Source organism: Tupaia chinensis, unplaced genomic scaffold (genome assembly GCF_000334495.1).
Source record: "Tupaia chinensis unplaced genomic scaffold, TupChi_1.0 Scaffold000187_1, whole genome shotgun sequence".
Classification (NCBI taxonomy): domain Eukaryota; kingdom Metazoa; phylum Chordata; class Mammalia; order Scandentia; family Tupaiidae; genus Tupaia; species Tupaia belangeri.
This window is the reverse complement of record NW_006159662.1, coordinates 2,957,657-2,977,273: the sequence shown is the minus strand read 5'-3', so window position 1 is coordinate 2,977,273 and position 19,617 is coordinate 2,957,657. Positions and strand designations below refer to the sequence as shown.

The 19,617-nt window shown below is 54.3% G+C and overlaps 1 protein-coding gene across 1 annotated transcript in view; it reads right to left on the bottom strand.

The window, feature by feature from the left end:
* CACNG4 (calcium voltage-gated channel auxiliary subunit gamma 4) overlaps positions 1 to 6,210 on the bottom strand; it is an 11,397-nt gene extending 5,187 nt beyond the window's left edge. Inside the window, exons 1-2 of the mRNA XM_006146830.1 lie at positions 6,192 to 6,210; positions 4,985 to 5,068 (exon numbers count right to left, since the gene is read on the bottom strand). Of these exons, the coding sequence (XP_006146892.1) occupies positions 4,985 to 5,068; positions 6,192 to 6,210 (103 nt within the window). The remainder of the gene's footprint in view (positions 1 to 4,984; positions 5,069 to 6,191) is intronic.
* Positions 6,211 to 19,617: the final 13,407 nt, after the last annotated feature.

Sequence of the window (19,617 nt, the reverse complement as noted above, 5' to 3'; positions counted from 1 at the left end):
CTGGGCCAGTTGCAAGTGATGGCTTCAGGACAGACACTGAGTGGCCTGGAGTCACACCAGCTGCCATCTCCCTTCGCCTCTCCCAAGTGTGAGTCACACTCGTCAGCGAGGAGGGAGCAGAGTCCTCTGGGACACCAGGGAGGCCGTAGGAATAGCCATGGGAGCAGAGGACTGCACCACATTCGACGCCCACTAAGCCGGTTCTGGACACGGTCTCCACAAAGCCTCCGGAAGCTGGGCAGGGGCAGCCCTGACTGGTGGGTGTGGGCACAGGCATTGGCATTAGGTTGTCTGGGTGTGGGCCATGCTCTGTGACACGCTGGCTGTGTGGCCTTGGTCAAGTCACTTCACTCCTCTGCACCTAATTTCCCATCTGTGAAACGAGAATCCACACAGTATTGATGCCCTCTGCCTGGCCATAGCACGTGCTTCCTAAGTGACATCTCATTCCCATCATCAGCGTCACCTCTCATGACAGACCAACATGTGGAAGCTCATGGCCTGCCTGAGGCTGCAGAAGAGGGGGCTGCTGGTGGCCCACAGTGTCCAGCAGAAATACCGCTGCACCCTTGTTCTGCACTGGCTAGCAGGGTGACCAGGCAGCTGACTTGGGGGACACCTCAGTCCTCTCCTATACCCCGGGGACTGTAGCAGGCCGCCTTGCAGCCCTCCCCCATGTGTCCGTATCCAGACCTCTCGCACTGTGAACGTGACCTTGTGTGAAGAAAGGGGTCTGCAGATGTAAGTTGAGGATCTCAAGAGAAGATTACCCTGGATGAGCCCTAAATCCAATGACAAGTATCTTTATAAAGTGAGGAAAGGACCCAGATGGCAGAGACACCAAGGAAACCCATGTGAAGATGGAGAGGAGACTGGAGTGACGTGGCCATAAGCCAAGGAGTGCTGCCAGCCACCGCAAGCTAGGAGTGGCGGGAGGGTCCTCCCCTAGTGCCTTCAGAGGGAGCGAGGTCTTCCAGACACCCTGATGCTGGACTTCTGGCCTCCGCACTGCAGAGTAAATCTATTGCTGTAAGCCCCATGGTCATGTGTTACCTTGAAGTGAATTCACCACCCCTGAGGTTACTGCGAAGAATGTACAGCACATAGTAGGGGCTTAGCGGCCCCTCCCTTAGATCTGTGGTAGAAAGAAGGTCAGAGGCAGGGAAGGACGTGAGGAGCCCAGAGCTGGCCTTCCCGCTGTGCCCATGGGTGGATTCTCGTGGCCCCAGCAGGGGACACTGAGTCAGGAGCACTGGCGCCATCTCCTGAGCCAGCTGAGCGGGGTTCGGGCCTGTCAGCCTCTGAAGGCAGCGTTTGTCTCGTGTTTGTAAACCCACCAGTGTGCGCCCTGCTTCACAGAGGGGGATTGTTTGGGGCTTTAAATGAAGCTCTTCTCCGGGCACCTCCTCCTCCCAGTTCCTCTCTGCCTTCTCACAGCCGCAGGCCTGGCGGAGATTTCCTGTGTGCCTCTGATCATGCCCGCGTGGGGCTGGCCAGCAAAGTCCTGACCAGGGACCCGCAGCCCCTGCCATGGCCTTGTTCTGCAGATGGGTGGAGGGGCCAGAGAGAAGGGAGCCCTGCTCCTCTAGGGGCACTGAGGCTGGTCCTGGCTCTCAGCCATTCACCCTGCCTAGGTGAGTCACACGAGAACCTGTGCCTTGTCCCACGGACGCATTCCTGAGCTCTGTACGTGCAGACGCCAGAAGGAGTCGCTGTGGACAGCGGTGCAGCCTGGGCCCCTCACAGGGTCCAGCCCACACCGTGCCAGCCTAAGTAAGTCCTGGTGGCCACCTCCTTCTAACTCGGCCTTGGGGACGCTGAGGATTCTCAGAAGCTGACACTAGCGCTTTGCAGCCCAGCACAGAAAGCATTCACTTAACCAGAAATGGAGACGCGGGGCTGGCAGGTGGCATGGTGGTGAGGGGCGCTGGACTCCCACATGCCCCAGACCTGGTGGCTTGCTTTCTCACTTTCCCTTTCTCTCTCTCACTCTGTCCTTCTCTGGTCAAATTAAAATAAATGAATGAATAAAGAAAGTTAAATAAATAATTCTTCAAAAAAAGAAAAAAGAAATAGAGACCCTGGAAGGGGGCGCCAGGCCCAGGGTGAGATGGGAGGGAAGCTCTGGGGCCAGCAGTGCCCATGGAAAAGAGGACAGGCAGCATGTGGGGTGGTGGCCCCTCAAATCCTGAGCTGGGACCTGCAAAGTGAGGTCTTCAGGAGGCCCTGTGACAGTGACATAGCTCAGACACATACCAGGCTTCTCCAGAAGGCTTCAGAGTGTGGCTCAGAGGCTGCCTTTGTTCTTGAACTGCCAAAGAATGACCATAGGGAGCGCGGTGGGACCTGCCTGGCTGGTGCTTGGCATGGGACCGCTGAGCTGCCCGTGCTGCAGGCTGTCCCGTGGGAGCCCCACTGTGGAACCTCCTGTTACCTTCTCTAAAACACCCACTCTCTACCAGGATGCCAGCGATGGGGATGGAGGTGGGGGGAGGCAGCTCTGTTTGGTTTGCTGCTGCATTCCATGTGCCTAATGCAGGGCCTGGCATGTAGTAGGACCACAATAACTTTTTGTTATATGACTAAATGAATTCACCTGCTGCAAACATTAGGCCCCAAAAGGAGACATTCCCCCTGGGCTTCTCCATATGTTTGGGACAAATGGTCTGGACAGAGACCAGGAGTCTTGGGAAATAGGAGAGCCTGGGAAACACAGGCCAGATGGCCATGGTGGCCATGGCCTTGGCCTGTCTCTGAAAGTCGCTTACCTCTCTGGCTCAGAGTTCACAGGTACCTGCGCTCTGGAGGTACAGGATGATCACAGACACACACGGAGCTTGGTGTTCAAGCCCAGCAGCCACTGAGTGGAAAAACACCGGCCTGCTGGGAAGTCAGCTCTGCCCCTGCACCCCCAGTTCCACCAGCATCTGGAGCCCACAGCCCGAAAGCCATCAACCTTTCTCTTCCATGGACATCTCTGGGCTTGTTAATGAGCCCGCTGGTCCCGCCCAGCGTGCACTTCCGAGAACCCGCCCTTCCCAAGTGAACTCTAACTGCTGCTGTGCTGTCACCACCACGTCGCACAGGAAGATCACTCTGCAGCCCTCCCAGCCCTCACACCCTCCCCCAGGCACAGCCGGTGGGGTGCAGGAACCCACAGAAGCCGGAATCTGGCCCGCCTCGTTCTTTATTTGCCCCTCCAGACCCCCCCTCCCATCCATCCCAGGCCCTGGGAGGCTGGCCACGTGGATGGAATCATCGCTCTGACTGGTTTTGCAGGAGTGCGGGGTAAAGCAGTTACTCCCTGGCTTCCTCCTGCCAAGCTGTGGACAGAGAGGCTGCATTCCTCCCTGAAGCCACTGCTCCTGCCAGGTGGCATGTTCCTCACCATGCCCCTCCTCCAGGTGGCCACCTGACCCCTTAGCTGCTCAGGCCAGGAGGGTCAGGGCTCCCGACCAGGCTGTGGCTGGCCCCGTGTGCTCGCAGCCTCGCAGGCTCCCCTTCACCTGGCCGTGCTTTGGAATTGGCCTTCCTTAAACACCCTTCATTTGCCCCACGTGAGCCTACTGCCCGCTTCCTGCTGGAGCCTCACGAAGCCACGTGGCAGACTTCTGGGCTGATGTGTCTTGAGGTCAATGTGGAAAGAGATCTCAGAGCTCTGGGACTATGAAAGGCACTGGAAAAGGTGAGTGAAGAACGGCCAGCCCAGCACCCCCGACCTCAGGGGTGCTCAGGTGGGAAACGGAGAGGAAATGCTTTCTTCCGTGGCTCCTTCCTCTTCGTCCCAGGGCTGTCACTGGGGTAAATCCGCCCTCAGAGCCTTAAGAACCACCTTGGGTTGGGCAGATGCTGAGGTACGGGCGGCTTTCAATGGAGCCATTCCAATGGGCCGGGTACCCACGGGCCACTGTAGATGACTGTGCCCACCACACGCTACATGCTATGATCTGTGCAAATGGCATCCCTCGAGCTGTGCAGTGTGCAACTTGCACAACCACCCGTGGCCGCCCCATGGGAGTCTCATTTGCATGGTTCAGTGTGGGACCCCAGCGGGCAGAACTGGGGGATAGGCAGCAGAGGGAGGAGAAGGGGAGGGAGGAGGGGTGGCAGAACTCTGGCCAAATTCTGGTTCTGGGCCAGGCTGGAGCAGCCCGACACTGCCCTGGGCTCCACAGGAACTGCATACTGTTCCATTTCACTAGATGAGTCAGAATCAAAATCCTTTCTCTCAGGGGACCAAAAAAAAAAAAAAAATCCATAAGCAGGTGACAGTGAGCTGTGTTCTCTCTGAGGGCACTGGTATTGATTCTCCATCAGGGAGGCTGGGCCCAGGCCCCAGGGTTCCACTGTGAGTAGCTCTTCCTGTGTCTCAGCTGACATGAAAGGGGACAATGACTTCCAACTGGTGCTGCTTCTCCTATTTCCACACTCCTCCTGGCTGCAGCCTCATCCTTTCTCCCAGAGAGGTGATCATGGGCCCAGGGAAGAAACCATTTGGCCTGCACTTAGGGTGTGGGGCTAGGTCTGTCCTTTGGGGTTCGACTTGTGCTGCGATTTACACGTTCTAGTCTTGGGGCCCTGACAGCCATGGGGCCCTGGTGGGCAGGGGCTCAAGGGCAGCCATGGCAGAGGTGGTGGCTCACACAGAACAGTGGAACGGCAGGTGTGTGTGGGGGGGGTGCGCTTGGGGTGCCCCAGCCCTCAGGGAGGCTCGGTCTGGGCAGAGCCTAGCTTCAGCCACCCTCGCTCATCCCCAGCTCCAGCCAGTCAGCAGTTCGAGGCTAGCCATGCCCACCCTCTTGGCTCTGGCCTCAGTCTCCCCAGAACAGGCAATCCCTCAGGACTGCACAAAACGCCACCCTCTGAGTACACAATTTCTGAGTCAGAAAGGGAGTGAGGGAGCTTCTAGGGGAAAGCACCTCCCGCCCCCGCTGGATCCGGCTCCCTCCACCCACGAAGGAAGCGAAAGATCCCTGACACTCACGGAGGAGATACTCCGAGCTGTCGTGGTCGTAATCATTGTCCTCTGGGAAGTGATTGATCCGGAAGCAGTGCCCTTTATAGATCCCTAGAGGGGACAAGAGGAGACAAAGCATCGTCAGCATTCTCGGGGCTCACGCGCCCGTTCATTCTTGACTTGTTTACTGTGTGTGTGGGAGGCTCTGTGCTGGCCCTGGGGACAGAGAGAAGGGTGGCTCTTGTGTGCCTGTCTGGTGAGGGCAATGGGCACATGCAGGGAGAAGGACTCGGTGACAGAGAGCGCCCCAAGGTGAGCGTGTCACTGATGGCCCAGTCTGGATACCCGAGGCAGCGAGGGCCCACACTGTCAGTAAGCGGCCGGACTGGGAGGCGCCCAGCAGAACTGCTCACCTGGAGGTGCCCAGCAGGAACTGCCCTGGACGAATAGCACTAGGGTCCCCCACCCCACCCAAGGGGGCTCTGGAATCACACCTTTTTTTTTTTTTTTGAGAGGTTTTTGCTATAGGATGCGTGCGCTCGCCACACAGAGACATAGAGACAGAAAGCGAGAAATCACCCCCCAGAGGGGATGGTCATGCTGCAATCCCTTCTCCTCCATTCTCCTCTCGGGATCTTGGGCACGCACGCACACGCGCCCGGCGTGAGTTTAAGCCACCGGGTCCGAGACGTGAACCACGGTCGACTACATGGGAGTCCAGCGACATAGCCATTGCGCCAACTGCTAGTCCTTGTTTTTTTTTTTTTTATTTGCTAGAGGGCGTGTGGCTCATCAGAGACAGGCAGAGGCAGAGGGAGAAAGCAGCTCCCACAGAGTGCAGTGCACAGCATCCCTCCTCCACCTCCCGACGTGTTGGGGTTTGGGGCACACCTGCATGAAATGTAATGTGTATTTTTTTCCAAGTGGCTGGGGCCGGGATGTGAGCTGCAGCCAGGCATGTGGGAGCTGGCTCTCCTAACTGCTAGGGCACTGGGCCAGCCCTAGAGCCACATCTTCAAATGGAACAAAGACTTTGCCCGGAGAGAACAGGAAGAGGGGCCTCCCGGGCACAGCAGGAAGTCGGCAAAGGCAAGGGGGATCCGAGTCTGGCCAACTACGAACCCTCCCCAGGGCACACGCTGAAGGGGTGCATTAGCTGTCCTCGATGTGCCTGAAGAAAGAGAACATGGAGCAAGAGAAACTTCCAGAAGGGCTGAGACCATCTCCTCCTTACTCTGAGATGTGGCCTTCATAGCGTAGGAGGCAGGGCCCCTGGGTAGTTTTGTAAGTGCGGCCAGACCAGCCAGCTCTCCCTTCCCACATCACCCATGCAGCTCTCCAGCAGTCTGGGACAGAACCACCACAGCACTGGTCACGGGAGGGGTGCGGCACGGAGTGTCACCATGCCAGCTGGCCCTCCCCGCCGCCAGGGCTGCTTCCCCACTCCTGCAGCTGAGGACCCGGGAGCTCATCTCACAGCCTGCATGGCCTGGCTGCGCTGTTTCCAACTGGAGCTAATCTTTTTTCCTGCAGCTGCTGCCAGGCATCCCAGTGGCCTCTGGCAGCCCAGCCTGACCTGTTGGGAGCACAGTCTTAGAAGTGAGACTCTTTGGGAACCAGCAGTTAGCATAATGGCTATGTCGCTGAACTCCCATGTAGTCGACCGCGGTTCGCGTCCTGGACCCGGTGGCTTAAAACTCACACCGGGCGCGTGTGCGTGAGTGCCCAAGATCTCGAGAGGAGAATGGAGGAGAAGGGATTGCAGCGTGACCATCCCCCGTGGGGGGTGATTTCTCTCTTTCTGTCTCTATGTCTCTCTCTGTCTGTCTGGCGAGCGCATGCGCCCTATAGCGGAGAAGTGAGGCTCTTTGTGCTTCCAGTCAGAGAGGTCTCCAGTGAGCTGGGAGCACAGCAGGTCCCCAATGAGCCAGGAGCACAGGCGGGTCAGCAGCTGGGAACTCAGGCAGGTCAGCAACTGGAAGCACAGCAGGTCCCCAGTGAGCTGGGAGCACAGGCGGGTCAGCAGCTGGGAGCACAGCAGGTCCCCAGTGAGCTGGGAGCACAGGCGGATCAGCAGCTGCCCTGCCCCATGCCTTCTCCCCCGTGGGGCTCTTCTACCTGCTGCCTCCAAAGAGTTGAGGTGCTTAGGGACAACCCTGCTTCCTGGGCCTGCAAGTCCAGTGGTGAGGGGCTAAGCCGTGAGAGACTCCAAGTGACCCTATAGTGCACTCAGTCTCAGAGTCCATCTTAATAGTGCAGAACCTGAGGAAAACCAGTCTTAACTCCCACCTTTCACCTCCCAGTGAGTCTTACAGAACCTAACCTTTTACCTCCCTCACAAAGGTGAAGCCTAATGTTTAGCTAATGAAAGTTAACAGGATCCTCACTGAGTCTTCACAGACACCGGTCCCTCCCAGAGAACTGGCTGAGAAGATTTTATCAGCTGAAGCACTGCAAAGCCACATCTAGGCTTCAGGGTCTAAGAGTTGTCCCGGACTGACTCCATTTTCTGCTGCTTTTAAATCATTGCTTCTCAGAGAACTGAGAGGGCTGGAAGGAAAACTGCCCCTTAAGCAGCGATTGCTTTCCTGATGTCTCTTACTCACAGGTCTCCTGTTAACCCTACCTAAAGACAATGACCAGGCCTGACTGCTGCCCCAAGACAACAGATGGCTTGCCTTTCCGTCTAGATGCATGCTCTCACTGACCCCTTGCCCTGGCTAAGTTTGGCATCTTGGCCCATCTGGTGGACACGTTACGGGCTCTGGCCGATCCGCTCTCCCCCTGGTGTTGACCTGACTGACCACATTCCTTTCCTTATTTACCAAATCTGGTCTCTGGAGATTGGCTTTTGTTTAGTGGCAAGTCCAGTCTTCTGGTCTATGGGCATCTCTGGCCACTCTGGCACCAGGCGTGGTTAGGACTGGAGGAGACACACGGCGCAAGGGGCTCGGAGGTGATGCCTTGAGTGGGATAAGTCTTGACGGTGTCCTCTGAGCAGGATCGAGCGTGAACATCACGGTTAATGCCTCCGTCTCCTCATCTGGAGGGCGGCACAACTATAGCTCTGGTCCTGGGGACCTCAGGAGAATTACGTGAGATGACACCTGAATGGAGGGCCTTGGGAAGATTCCCAAATAGCACTTAGGGAGATCCTCGGCTCATGGGGATGGCTCAGGGCAGGTTTGCTGTCCCTGGGCCCAGAAGCCACGTCTTTGCTCTTCTGTGTGCGGCTGAACCGGGGGCGGGGGGGGTGGGGTGGGACAAAAACCCGTGAGCAAGAGGGACGCGCACAGGACAGATGGGTGCCAGGACGGCCGAGGGTGGGGAGCGGGACACAGAGGCCAGAGTGGGCCGGCCTCCCCTCTCTCACTCCTGGCTCCCACACTGCAGGGTCGAAATGTTTGTGGCAATCCAGAACAAGCACTCCCAGACATGGTGAGGTGGATGGAGCTCACGGCTCTCCTCCCTCTCCACCCACCACACCTTTCTCGTTGCTACTTCATGAGTCTAAACAAAATTGCCATCATACCTGCTTCTTGGAGCAAGTCAAAGAAGAGGTTAAAGAAGAAAATGTAAATAAACTGACTTTCAGATCTGTTCTCCAAGCGGGGACTGTTACATTCGCCAGGTATCTTCCCACGTCTCCTTTGTGTGAACACCCACATGCAGACATTTCTGTGGGGTTCTCACCCTCCTGATTGATTTCTCTCATTTCTTTTTTTCGTGGGGGGTACCTTTGACAGGGTACTGCAATTCTCCCTCAGCTTCCAGTCAGCCATGACTGTGGGTACGTGCAGGGCAGCCCTGCACGTGTAGGTGGATGGCAATTTCAACCTGGGCCTCCCGTCTGGCTCCGGCATCTCACAGCGGTGCCACCACAGCGGATCATTTTTTTTTAAAAAAAAATTCAGCTTGATTTGGACATTAGTTGTGGACTCACATACAGTTGTAAGAAATAACACTGGAAATACCTGAGTACCCTTTGCTCGGTTTCTTTCAATAGTAACTTTGTGCAGAGCTACATATAGTACAATATCACAACCAGGATACTGACGTTAATACAGTCAAGATCCAGAACATTCCACCACCACAAGAATCCTCATGTTGTCCTGTGAGAGATACACCCACCTCCCTCCTGCTTCAGACCCTCCTTGACTCAACGTGGGCACCCATATGTTCTGTTTCCATAGTTCTGTTGTTTCGAGAATGTTCTACAAATGCAGTCACACAGCAGGTAACCTTTGGGGATTGACTTTTCACAGCACAACTCTCTCGAGATGCATTCAAGCTGTCGTGCATATCTATAGTTGGTTCGTTTTACCATCGGGCCATACTGCATGGCTTGGACTTGCTGGTGTTTGTTTAATCATCCACGCACTGAAAGACACCTGTGGTCTCCAACTATTATTAATGTGAACACTCAGGTGTAGATTCGGGGTCAACATACATTTTCATGCTCTGGGATAAATGCCTAGGAGTGCAATTCCTGGGTCACATGATAGTTGCATGTTTACTTTGATAAGAAAACACCAAACTATTCAATAGTTTCAAGAATGGCTATATCCCCCATCCAGAGAGTGCATGCGCTCATCGAAGATAACAGAGAAAGAGACAGAGAGGGAGAAAACATCCCTCAATGGGGCGTGGTCATGCTTCAATCCCTTCTCCCTTTCTCCATCCAGTCTGGATTTTGGTTATGCATGTGCATGGCATGTGTTTCATGTCGCTGGAGCCAGGCCTCCATCACAATCGGCCATGTTGGACCCAGCTCCCTTAACCACTAGGCCATGAATCTGGTCCATATTCCTCTCCTGTAAAATGGAATTATACTAGCCACGTCCTTCTGCAACCTGCTTTCTTCATTTCCCGATCTCTCTCCGGTGCAACACCTATAGCTTTAGCTTTTTAGAAAACTTTGATTTTTTTAAATTAAAAATAAGGATATCAATCCAAAGGTTGCTGAACCTTCTAAAAGGAGATAGCATAGAGACTAGGGGAACATAAAACCTTCTCCAACACTTAAGAAATTGAAAAGAAAACAGGGCCTTGGCAGAAATGAGAAAATCACAGTTACACATTCAACCTGAAATAAAAAAAAAAAAAACCCTCAGTTTTGGAATATTAGCTTATAAACAGAAATGTTGGCTCCAAATGCCCACTCCCCTGCAAATATATTTTGCTCATCTCTACTCAGGGTAGGGCTTTATTTTGTATTTGATAGAAGCTAAATAGAAAGCATGTGGCCCAATGTATTTAGTTGTTTGTAAATACTTTGTTTAGTGACTACTTCACTGTCTGTAGTCATGGATGTATCAATTGAACTGTGCTGTAAAAACGGGCACTTCCGTTTCTTGGCGCTGGGCCTACCCGCTGTGGATGTGACTGCGTGTTACTGCGCTCAGACACACGCTCTTTACAGCGGCTCTTCCACGAATCCACTCCTGGGCCTGCCTTTCTTCTCCCCCTTCTTCCCGACACACTGAGACGCCAAGGCTTTCTGCAGAGACTGAAGGAGTGGCACTGAAGGGGGATAAACTGCACTCCCAAAAGATCTGCTGAAGTCCTGACCCCGTTTAATCGCCATTTAATATGTGCCTTCATGGGGTGTGGGGGTGAGGTGGGGGGCAGCGCCCCCCAGTAGGGCATGGTCATGCTGCAGTCAGGATTTGGGGAACATATGCACATGTTCTTCCTGTTTTTCAAGCTGCTGGGGTCAGGGCTCGAACCACAGCCAGCTATGTGGGAACTGGCTTCCTTGATCACTAGGCTATAGGGCCGGTCTGAAGGTACCTTATTTGGAAACAGCCTCTTGTGATGTAATCCATTAAGGTGAGGTCATACTGGATGGATGAGGGTGGCTTCCCCTTGCCAGACGTTATTAACAGGAAGGAGCCGTGACTTCCCCACCAACGACCTTACCTTACCCCCACCCAGTCTAAAGAAGGGGTGGGGCTGTGGAGAAGGGTGCAAGTTGTCTTTGGTCTCAAGGAGAGCGAAAGCCGTTGCTCCTGTCCCCTGGGGGCCACAAATTTGGGATATTTCCCCCCAAAGTCCATTCCCTCTAGGGCTGACACCTTCATTTCCTTACTGTAGTTCTGAGAGCCTTCTTCACCCTTGCTCCCCCACTCTGGGTCTGCTCCCAACTCTCAATGCCGTGAAGCGTAGCCCTTTCCACCAACCCAACATCCAGGCTGGGCTGGGCCAGCCCAGGGCCCAGTCATGCTGCCCCCTCCTCGTTTCTGGACTCTGTGCTTCTGTTAATGAGACCTGGTATTACGGTTGATTCAGTCTCCAAGGATTTTCTCACAAGTGTTGCCTCCCCTCCCCCAACCTGTTTTTGCGAAGTGGAGTGTTTAGTCCTGAGGACTCTCACATTTATCCCTGTCTAATTTAATTTTGTTAGCGTTGGCCTGCGGCATTTAGTAGGGAGAAAGTTAATGGCTGATGTGAGAAGTAAGAGCAAAAGTCATTTCCAATCCACTTCGCACGTGTTCTCTGTGAGCCAGCCAGCTGCTACTTTATCTCTTACAGGATGCTCAAGGTGGTTACTGTTTAGGTCCCAGACTGACCACGCTGCAGACATACTGAAGGGCGTGGGGTGGAGGTTGTTGGTCTGTGCTCCCAGAGACACCCCGGCCCTTGTTTCCTGACGGTCGAGAACCCACTGGTGCGAGAACACTTCATTAGTCACAGGACCCCAGGAAAGCGATCTCCTCACCTCCAAAACCCAGGCGCTGGGCCAGAGGGTGCCGTCCCTGCTCTGCTCTGTGGAGACAAGGAGCGTGTGCACGTGTGGACATGCCCGTTCATCTCCACACGGCATGAGCCCCTTTCCTTAGGGCTATTTCTGTGGAAAGAAATATCCCCGAATGTGTCTGGTGTTTTAGTTTTGGGTGGTGGCGTTATGAGTGATCAAGTTTTCCTACTTTACATTTTGTGTTTTCTGAATCTTCTACAGTGTCTGAAAGTAACTAATACATCTTAGTCAAAGAAAGCAGAAAGGCAACAGAGTCTTCGATTCTAAGTGAAAAACGGGCTCACGTGTCGGAAATGGCCACAGACGCATTTGGAGGTGGCCGCTGGTGGTTGAGGTGTAAGCTCGGTGGTGAGAGGGGGAGTGGGCCTCTGAGGGTGAGTCTCCCATTGCCTCTTTCTCCGTGGCCTCCGTGGAAGGTCACACCTGTGGTCATGGCCCCCGAGGACAGCCCAGACGTCCAGTGCTCAAGTCTCAGGGGAGGGGGTTCCAGGAGTGTGGGACATTCAATGCTAAAACTGGGAGAGTCCCAGGCAAATTGGGGTGAACTGGCCAGCCTAGGAGCCAGTATTAGGGGTGCTGGCATCTGACCTAAGCCTCCATAGCAGGCCAGCTCAGAGGCCTGTGGAAATGAAGGGCATCCTGGACAGAAGAATGTCAAGGGTGGCTTAATAACAATGGCGATTGTTCATGCAATCCTTTATGGTTCGCGAAGCATTTCCATAAGCACCATCCACCGGATCCTCCCCAACATTCCAGGCAGCAACAGACACTTAGTGAGGGCATGCGCACACCCTTCGGCCACTTTGCCTCTCTCTGTCCGCCTTTTATTCCAGCCACTCACTGTCGCTGCAGCAACCAACTCCGCAGGTGTAACCTGCTGACCGCTGGGTTCGGCTGTACCAATCATTTCTTGCCCAGGGCACCGGGTGGGCTGCCCGCAGCACTGCATGTGTGCACGCGCATCTGGGAGTTCCAGGGACTAACAGCACAGGTAACTTCTGAGCAGTGGAGGACAAGGACAGCTGGCGGGTCGTGTCCCCAAGCCCCCTCTCTACAGGGGGCAGTTGCAAGGTCCATTCTCCACCCCAAGGCCAAGCCACGTAACAATCAACTCAGGGCAGTCCTTGCACTGCCCCCCAGCCCAGTCCCTAGGAGAGCCACCCAAGACTCACCACCAGCTCACAGGCCCTGAGCTCAGGCTGAGATGAAAGCCACGGTGCTGAGCACACTCGGAGGGTCAGCCCGCTTCATCTCTGTAAGGACGCTCCTTTGAAGGTGGAGGGAAGAGGCTGAGAGGCGCCGAAGACCTGCTTTCACAAGCCCCTCTGAAGAGGCCCAGCTCCGAACAGTTGGGCACTCTGCCCTGCACTATAAAACAGTCTTCTTTGGCCCATTTTACAGAGAAGAAAAGTGAGGCTCGGGGGATGGCTGCTATGTCCACAGAATGGTGGCCCCTGGAGCCCAGCTTCCTGACTCTGCCCAGCATTCTGCCCACGCCTTCCCGATGCTTCCTCCTCTCAGACCCCTGCGGGTTCAGGACGAAGGCTCTCTACAGGCTGGTGGGCCTGCCTTCCCAGCTCAGGACAGGAAGCAAAACCTCAGCCACCAAGAGCACCAGGCCTGCCTTCCCAGCTCAGCTCCTGACAGCGCAGTAGGAGGTGCCAGAGGTACCAGGAAGGAAGGCAGAGCCATCGCACGGCCCCTTTCTGCTCTAGGATGGGAGGGATGTGACTTAAAGCAACAGGGGCAAGTAGACCCTGCGGAGTCGGGCGTTTCTCTAATTCGTGCATCACTTATTCAGCAGACTCTTAACTGTTTGCTCATCATTCATTCATTCACTTCATTCATTCACCCGTTCCTCGATACTTTTACTGAGCGCTGAACAATGTACAGACACTCTTCAAGCACTGGGGCCACTGATCGGGGTCAGAGGGTCTCTACCTTCACAGAATTCTTGACCTGGGGAGAGCTGATAACACAAGATTGAGTATGTGCCCATCAACACCATCTCGGGGGGCGATGAGGCTGGAAGGCACGGGCAGATCCCAGGCCTTTTAGATTGTGGACTGGTGCCCTTGCTGTGGCGAAGCTCAGAGCTGAGGTCGAGGTGGACAGGAAGCAAAACCTCAGCCACCAAGAGCACCAGGCTGGCTTCCGGAAAAGGGCTCCTGACAGCGCAGTAGGAGGTGCCAGAGGTACCAGGAAGGAAGGCAGAGCCATCGCACGGCCCCTTTCTGCTCTAGGATGGGAGGGATGTGACTTAAAGCAACAGGGGCAAGTAGACCCTGCGGAGTCGGGCGTTTCTCTAATTCGTGCATCACTTATTCAGCAGACTCTTAACTGTTTGCTCATCATTCATTCATTCACTTCATTCATTCACCCGTTCCTCGATACTTTTACTGAGCGCTGAACAATGTACAGACACTCTTCAAGCACTGGGGCCACTGATCGGGGTCAGAGGGTCTCTACCTTCACAGAATTCTTGACCTGGGGAGAGCTGATAACACAAGATTGAGTATGTGCCCATCAACACCATCTCGGGGGGCGATGAGGCTGGAAGGCACGGGCAGATCCCAGGCCTTTTAGATTGTGGACTGGTGCCCTTGCTGTGGCGAAGCTCAGAGCTGAGGTCGAGGTGAAGGTGTGGAACCCACATATGGCACATACACCCCTGCACTGGCTAGCCCCTCGGACGCACGACTTCAGAACATCCCCATCATCCCCGCCCTCCCCAGTCAACACAGGAGGAGTGCAAAGGAGCCCTGGACATGGCCCCATGGCTAGGAAGGGACGCTGATGGAGACCACCCAGAGCAGAGAGGAAGGTGAGGGTGAGACGTCCCCCCACACAGCAGTTCTTTAATAGCTGCCAAAGTGGACCTTACAAGGATTTAAATAGGCATCTCCTAAGCAGGCTGAATTCGAGAGGCTTCCCTGGGCTGTGCTCTGAGATGGGGGAGCTATGCACAGGTCCCAGCCCTGGTCTGAGGGCCCGATGGACCGGCTTATCTCAGAGAGCGGCAGCGGGAGGAGCGGCCAGTGCGGCTGCACCTCCTTGTCCTCATGCCACGCTGCTGCCATGCCTGCCTCTGCTCTGGTGCCCTCCCAGAGCTGCTCCAATACCAGCCTGGCCCTGCCACACCTCTGGAAGGGGAAGAACAGCCTAGCACGACCAGAACGGAATGTTTCCAGCGGAACACGGACCATTCCAGAACCCGGGACTTTGTGGAGGAGGTGGAGATCTGAGGAGTGTCAGCTTTAGTTGGGCTGAGGGTGACAAAGTGGTGGAAGAGAACCGTCCCCACAGTGAGTGGAACACGAAGGATTTACTGAGCACCTACTATGTGCCAGGCACTGTCTTACACACCTGCTATTCATTTATTTCCTGATAGCACATATGCACATCTGAGAGAGGGGCATCTTTTTTTTTTATTTTAATTTTTTTTTGGAGAGGTTTTTGCTATAGAGCTCATGCACTTGCCAGACAGATAGAGAGAGACGGAGAGACAGAAAGGGAGAAATCACCCCCCAGGGAGGATGGCCACGCCGCAATCCCTTCTCCTCTATTCTCCTCTCGGGATCTTGGGCATGCACACACACGCGCCCGGCGTGAGTGTAAGCCACTGGGTCCGGGACTCTAACCACAATCAACTACATGGGAGCCCAGCGACATAGCCATTACGGTAACTGATGGTCCCAGAGAGGGGTATCTTCACCATGATCCCCTCCCCGGCCCTCCAGCTTGTCAGGATCTTGGCGCACATGCCCAGTGTGCCTCAGACTGACCAGGCAGGGGATTTGAACTGACAGTCAGTCACATGGCTTCCAGCACTATAGTTTAGAGGGCTATAGCTGTGCCCCCTGATGGCCATTTATGAACTCACTTCATCTCCGTACTCCTCCTATGAGCTGGGATAGATTTTCTCTTTTTTCCTTTTTAATTTTAATTTGCCACAGGGTGTGTGTGCTTGCCAGATTGAGAGAGAACGAAGGAGAGGGAGAAACTGCCCCCTAATGGGATGTGGTCACACCTCGATCCCTCCCCCTCCATTTCTCTAGCCTGTTGGGATTTGGGGCAGGCATGCACCTACACAGCATGATTTTCAAGCCACTGGGCCCAATCCAAACCTCATGGTTGGTTCGTGGGATCCGGCTTCTTTAACCATCAGGCCACAGTGCCAGCCCAGGACCAGATTCTTACTGCCTTTTGCTACTAAGTGCCCTAGCCAGGATTTGAACTCAGACCACCTGACTATGTTTCCACTGTGCACACCAGGAGGTAGGAGGACGCAGTGTGTTCTCAGAGTTGCAAGTAGTTCTGTTTGGAGCACGAGGGGAAGCCCAACAATATTATTAGACTCTTGAGCTAAGGGTATTGGCTGATGCTTTGGGTTGAATTTATCCTTTCTTGCAAGCTGGAGAGTTCAGGCTGAGGGATGACCATCCAGGGCCCCACACCAGGCTGGGCTGAGAGTGGTGGAAAGGCAGGATCTTTGGGAGCTGCTGATGTGTACTGAGGGTGTGCTGAGGTAGATGTTGCAAAGAGGATAGTGAGGGCAAAGGAGTGAAGGTTCCAGAACTACTGATGGCCTGGTGTGGTTGGAGAGCCACCATGGGGGAAGGAGAGGCAGAAGAGGCCGGGACAGGGTGGGGATCTTGTCTGGCAGGCTGATTAAATGGGACTTTATTGGATGTCTCCACGGGCAGTGCTGTGGTCTGAATACTGGTGTTTCCCACTCCCAAATTCCTAGGCTGACATCCCATGATGGCAGCAGGAGGTGGGGCCTTTGGGAGGTGATTAGACCGGGAGGGTGGAGCCCCCCAAATGGGATTAGTACCCGTATAAAAGAGTCATCTCAGGGCTGGCCCTGTGGGGCGCTGGTTAAGGGAAACAGATCCCACATGGCCAACCATGGTTAGAATTCCAATCCCTGTGACTCAAAAAACATGGCAGGTACATGCGTGTGCCCCAAACCCAGACAGGACAGAGAGATAAAGAAGAGACTGCAGCATGACCATGCCTCGTTGGGGGGATGCTTTCTCCCTCTTCTCTTTCTCTCTCTCTTCCCCCCTCTCTCTCTCTTTCGTGAGGGCATGTACCCTCTGGCAACTAAACTAATAATAATAATGATAATAAAACAATAAGGAGACTCCAGAGAGATCCCTCATCCCTTCTGACATAGCAAGAAAGTACCTATTGTGGACCAGGAAGCAACCTTCACCAGACACCAAATCCGCTGGTGCCTCATGGACGTCACGGCCTCCAGAACTGAGAAGTAAGTTTCTGTCATGTTATAAGCCACTCGGTTCATGGCATTTTGTTATAGCAGCCTGGTGACTTGAGGCTCAAGGGGAAGGCATGGGCCGTGTGGTCTTGAGGGGAGGAGGTGGGAATGAAGACAGGCTGCCAACGCTCCTGGTGTGGGGAGACTCTGGCTCTCGTCCTTAGACGTGTTCCATGGAGGTAGGACCTGAGGCAAGTGAGGTGACTTGGCCGAGGTCACTCCAGCACAGGGAGGCAGGGGCATCCCATCTGAGGAGGATGTAACAGAGCACCATGGACTGGGGGCTTGAGCAACAGAAGTTCATCGTCTCGAGTTCCAGAGGCCAGAAGTTCAGACCAAGTTGGTGGCAGAGGCCATACCTGTGAGAGCCGGGAGGGACAAGCTGCTCCGAGCACCTCCCCAGCCCCTGACGGTTTGCTGGTGATCTTGGCATGCCTTGGCTTCTAGAAACATCACCTCCATCTCTGCCTCTCTTCACATCATGTTCTGAACCTTGTGTGCATGATCGTGGCCATATTTTCCCTTTCCATAAGGTCGCCAATTGTACCGGACTAGGGTCACCCGAATGGACCTCATTCAACTTGGTTACCTTTGTAAAGACCTTGTCTCCAAATAAAGTCGCCCTCCAAAGTACTGGGGTTAGGCTTCTACTTAAGAAGACGGGGGCACAGTTTAACCCACCACACAGGGGACCAAGTGCACCAAGCTGTACCACGAACCTGAGGCATTCACTAACCCAACCCTCACCCATCTGCACCTTCACTGGGGGCGGGAGATTCCAACTCGGTTCTCGCTGGCTCAGAAGCCCAGATCCTTCTTCCTTTCTCAAGGCAGGTCTGCAAAGCTTTTACAAGACCAGAAAATGAGCTCAGGTTTCCGAGGGACTACAGGGCTCAGGGGAGAGGAAAGACGTTGTATCAGGGGACAGGGAGGCTGAACACCACCCTCGGAATCTTTGCCCTGCCCTGCCTCTGTTCCCCCTAGGCACCCCCTAGGGGCTGCTCTCGTAATTCCTCTGCTTCCACACCTATCTCCAAAGGGCCCTCCTAATAACTGCGGCTTTCTAATGGGCATGCGCTAGTCTCCTACGGGGGTGCTGGGAAACCTCCCCATGGATTCCTACAGAGGAACTCCAGGCTTGGAAAGGCAGTGTGGGTGGGGTTGGACTTTCTGGGTAGGCCCTAGCTACCTGGCCTGTTACTGAGTCTTTGCAAGACCCCGTAAAGCCACTATGACCTCCAGTTTCTTCATCCAACTTTCATTTACTGAGCACGCGGTCTGTGCTAGATGCTGGGGACACAGATGCAGCGGAGCACCTGCTCACTGAACCTGCTCCTCCCTGGGCAGGTGGGTACCGTGCACTTCCCAGCTTCCCCAGCAGTTAGAGGTGGCCACATGGCAAATGACCGAGTTGCTCAATGGGATGGCCATTCCCGGGACAAGACTCAGGAGCAGTGAGTGAACCCACCATCCCTACGCCCTTTCCTGCTGGCCACGGGCAGTAGTGGAGCCACAGGTGAAAGGGGCCTAGGGCCCTGAGTCACACTGTGAAGGGCAGTCACTCACTAAGAGGACCACCCACTCGGACTCAGAGGAGCAAGTAATCAGCTGCTATCATGTTTAAGGCATTAGTCGTTTGGGCGTGTTTCTGTTACAACGTCATGGTCCCTTTGTGATCTGCTCGGGGCTTCGCTTTTGACATAAATTGTGGTTTACCCATTTGCCCCTTTGCCCCTTTTTATTTTATTAAAATTAACAAAAAAAGTTTTTAGGTTTTTGCCATAGGATGTGTGTGCTTGCCAGAGAGAGAGAGACAGAGACAGGATCCAGAGATGGAGAGGGACAGAGAGGAAAAGTGAGTAATCACCCCCTCCCAGGGGCAATCCCTTCTCCATTCTCCTCTTGGGATTTGGGGCATATATGCACGTGTGCCCGGTGTGATTTTCAAGAACTCGAACCGTAGTTGGCCATGTGGGTGTCCAATGCCTTAACCATCATGCTCCCTGCTGGCCCTAAAATGTTTTAAAAAGTTATTCTTTTTTTTTTTTTTTTGGACACAGGGCATGAGTACTTGTCACAGAGACAGAAAAAGAAAATACACACCTCAGTATGGCAGGTTCATGCCACGGTCCTTGTTTCTCCATTCCTCCATCCCACCAGGATTTGGGGCATGCACATGTGCCTGGCATGTGGCTGTCGGCCATGTGGGATCCAGCTTCCTATACACAGGGCTCAACCTCTGAGCTACAGGGCTGGCTTGTGCACTCTTTTTCTAAGAGAAGTTTTTATTATAGGGCGCGTGTGCTCACTGGAAAGACAGAGAGACAGAAATCGAGAAATCACCCCCCGGGGGGATGGCCATGCCGCAATTCCTTCTCCTCCACTCTCCTCCCAGGACCTTGGTCATGCATGCAAATGTGCCCACAGTGAGTTTAAGCTGCCGGGTCTGGGACTCGAACCACAGTTGACTACATAGGAGTCCAACAATGTAACCATTATGCCATCTGCTGGTCCCACTCTTTCTTTTAATTTACTATTCATTTATTGATTCTGGGCTCTGTGACATCCAAAATAACAGGTCAGCCAGGGAGAACATCTAACCTGGGGGGCGGGGTA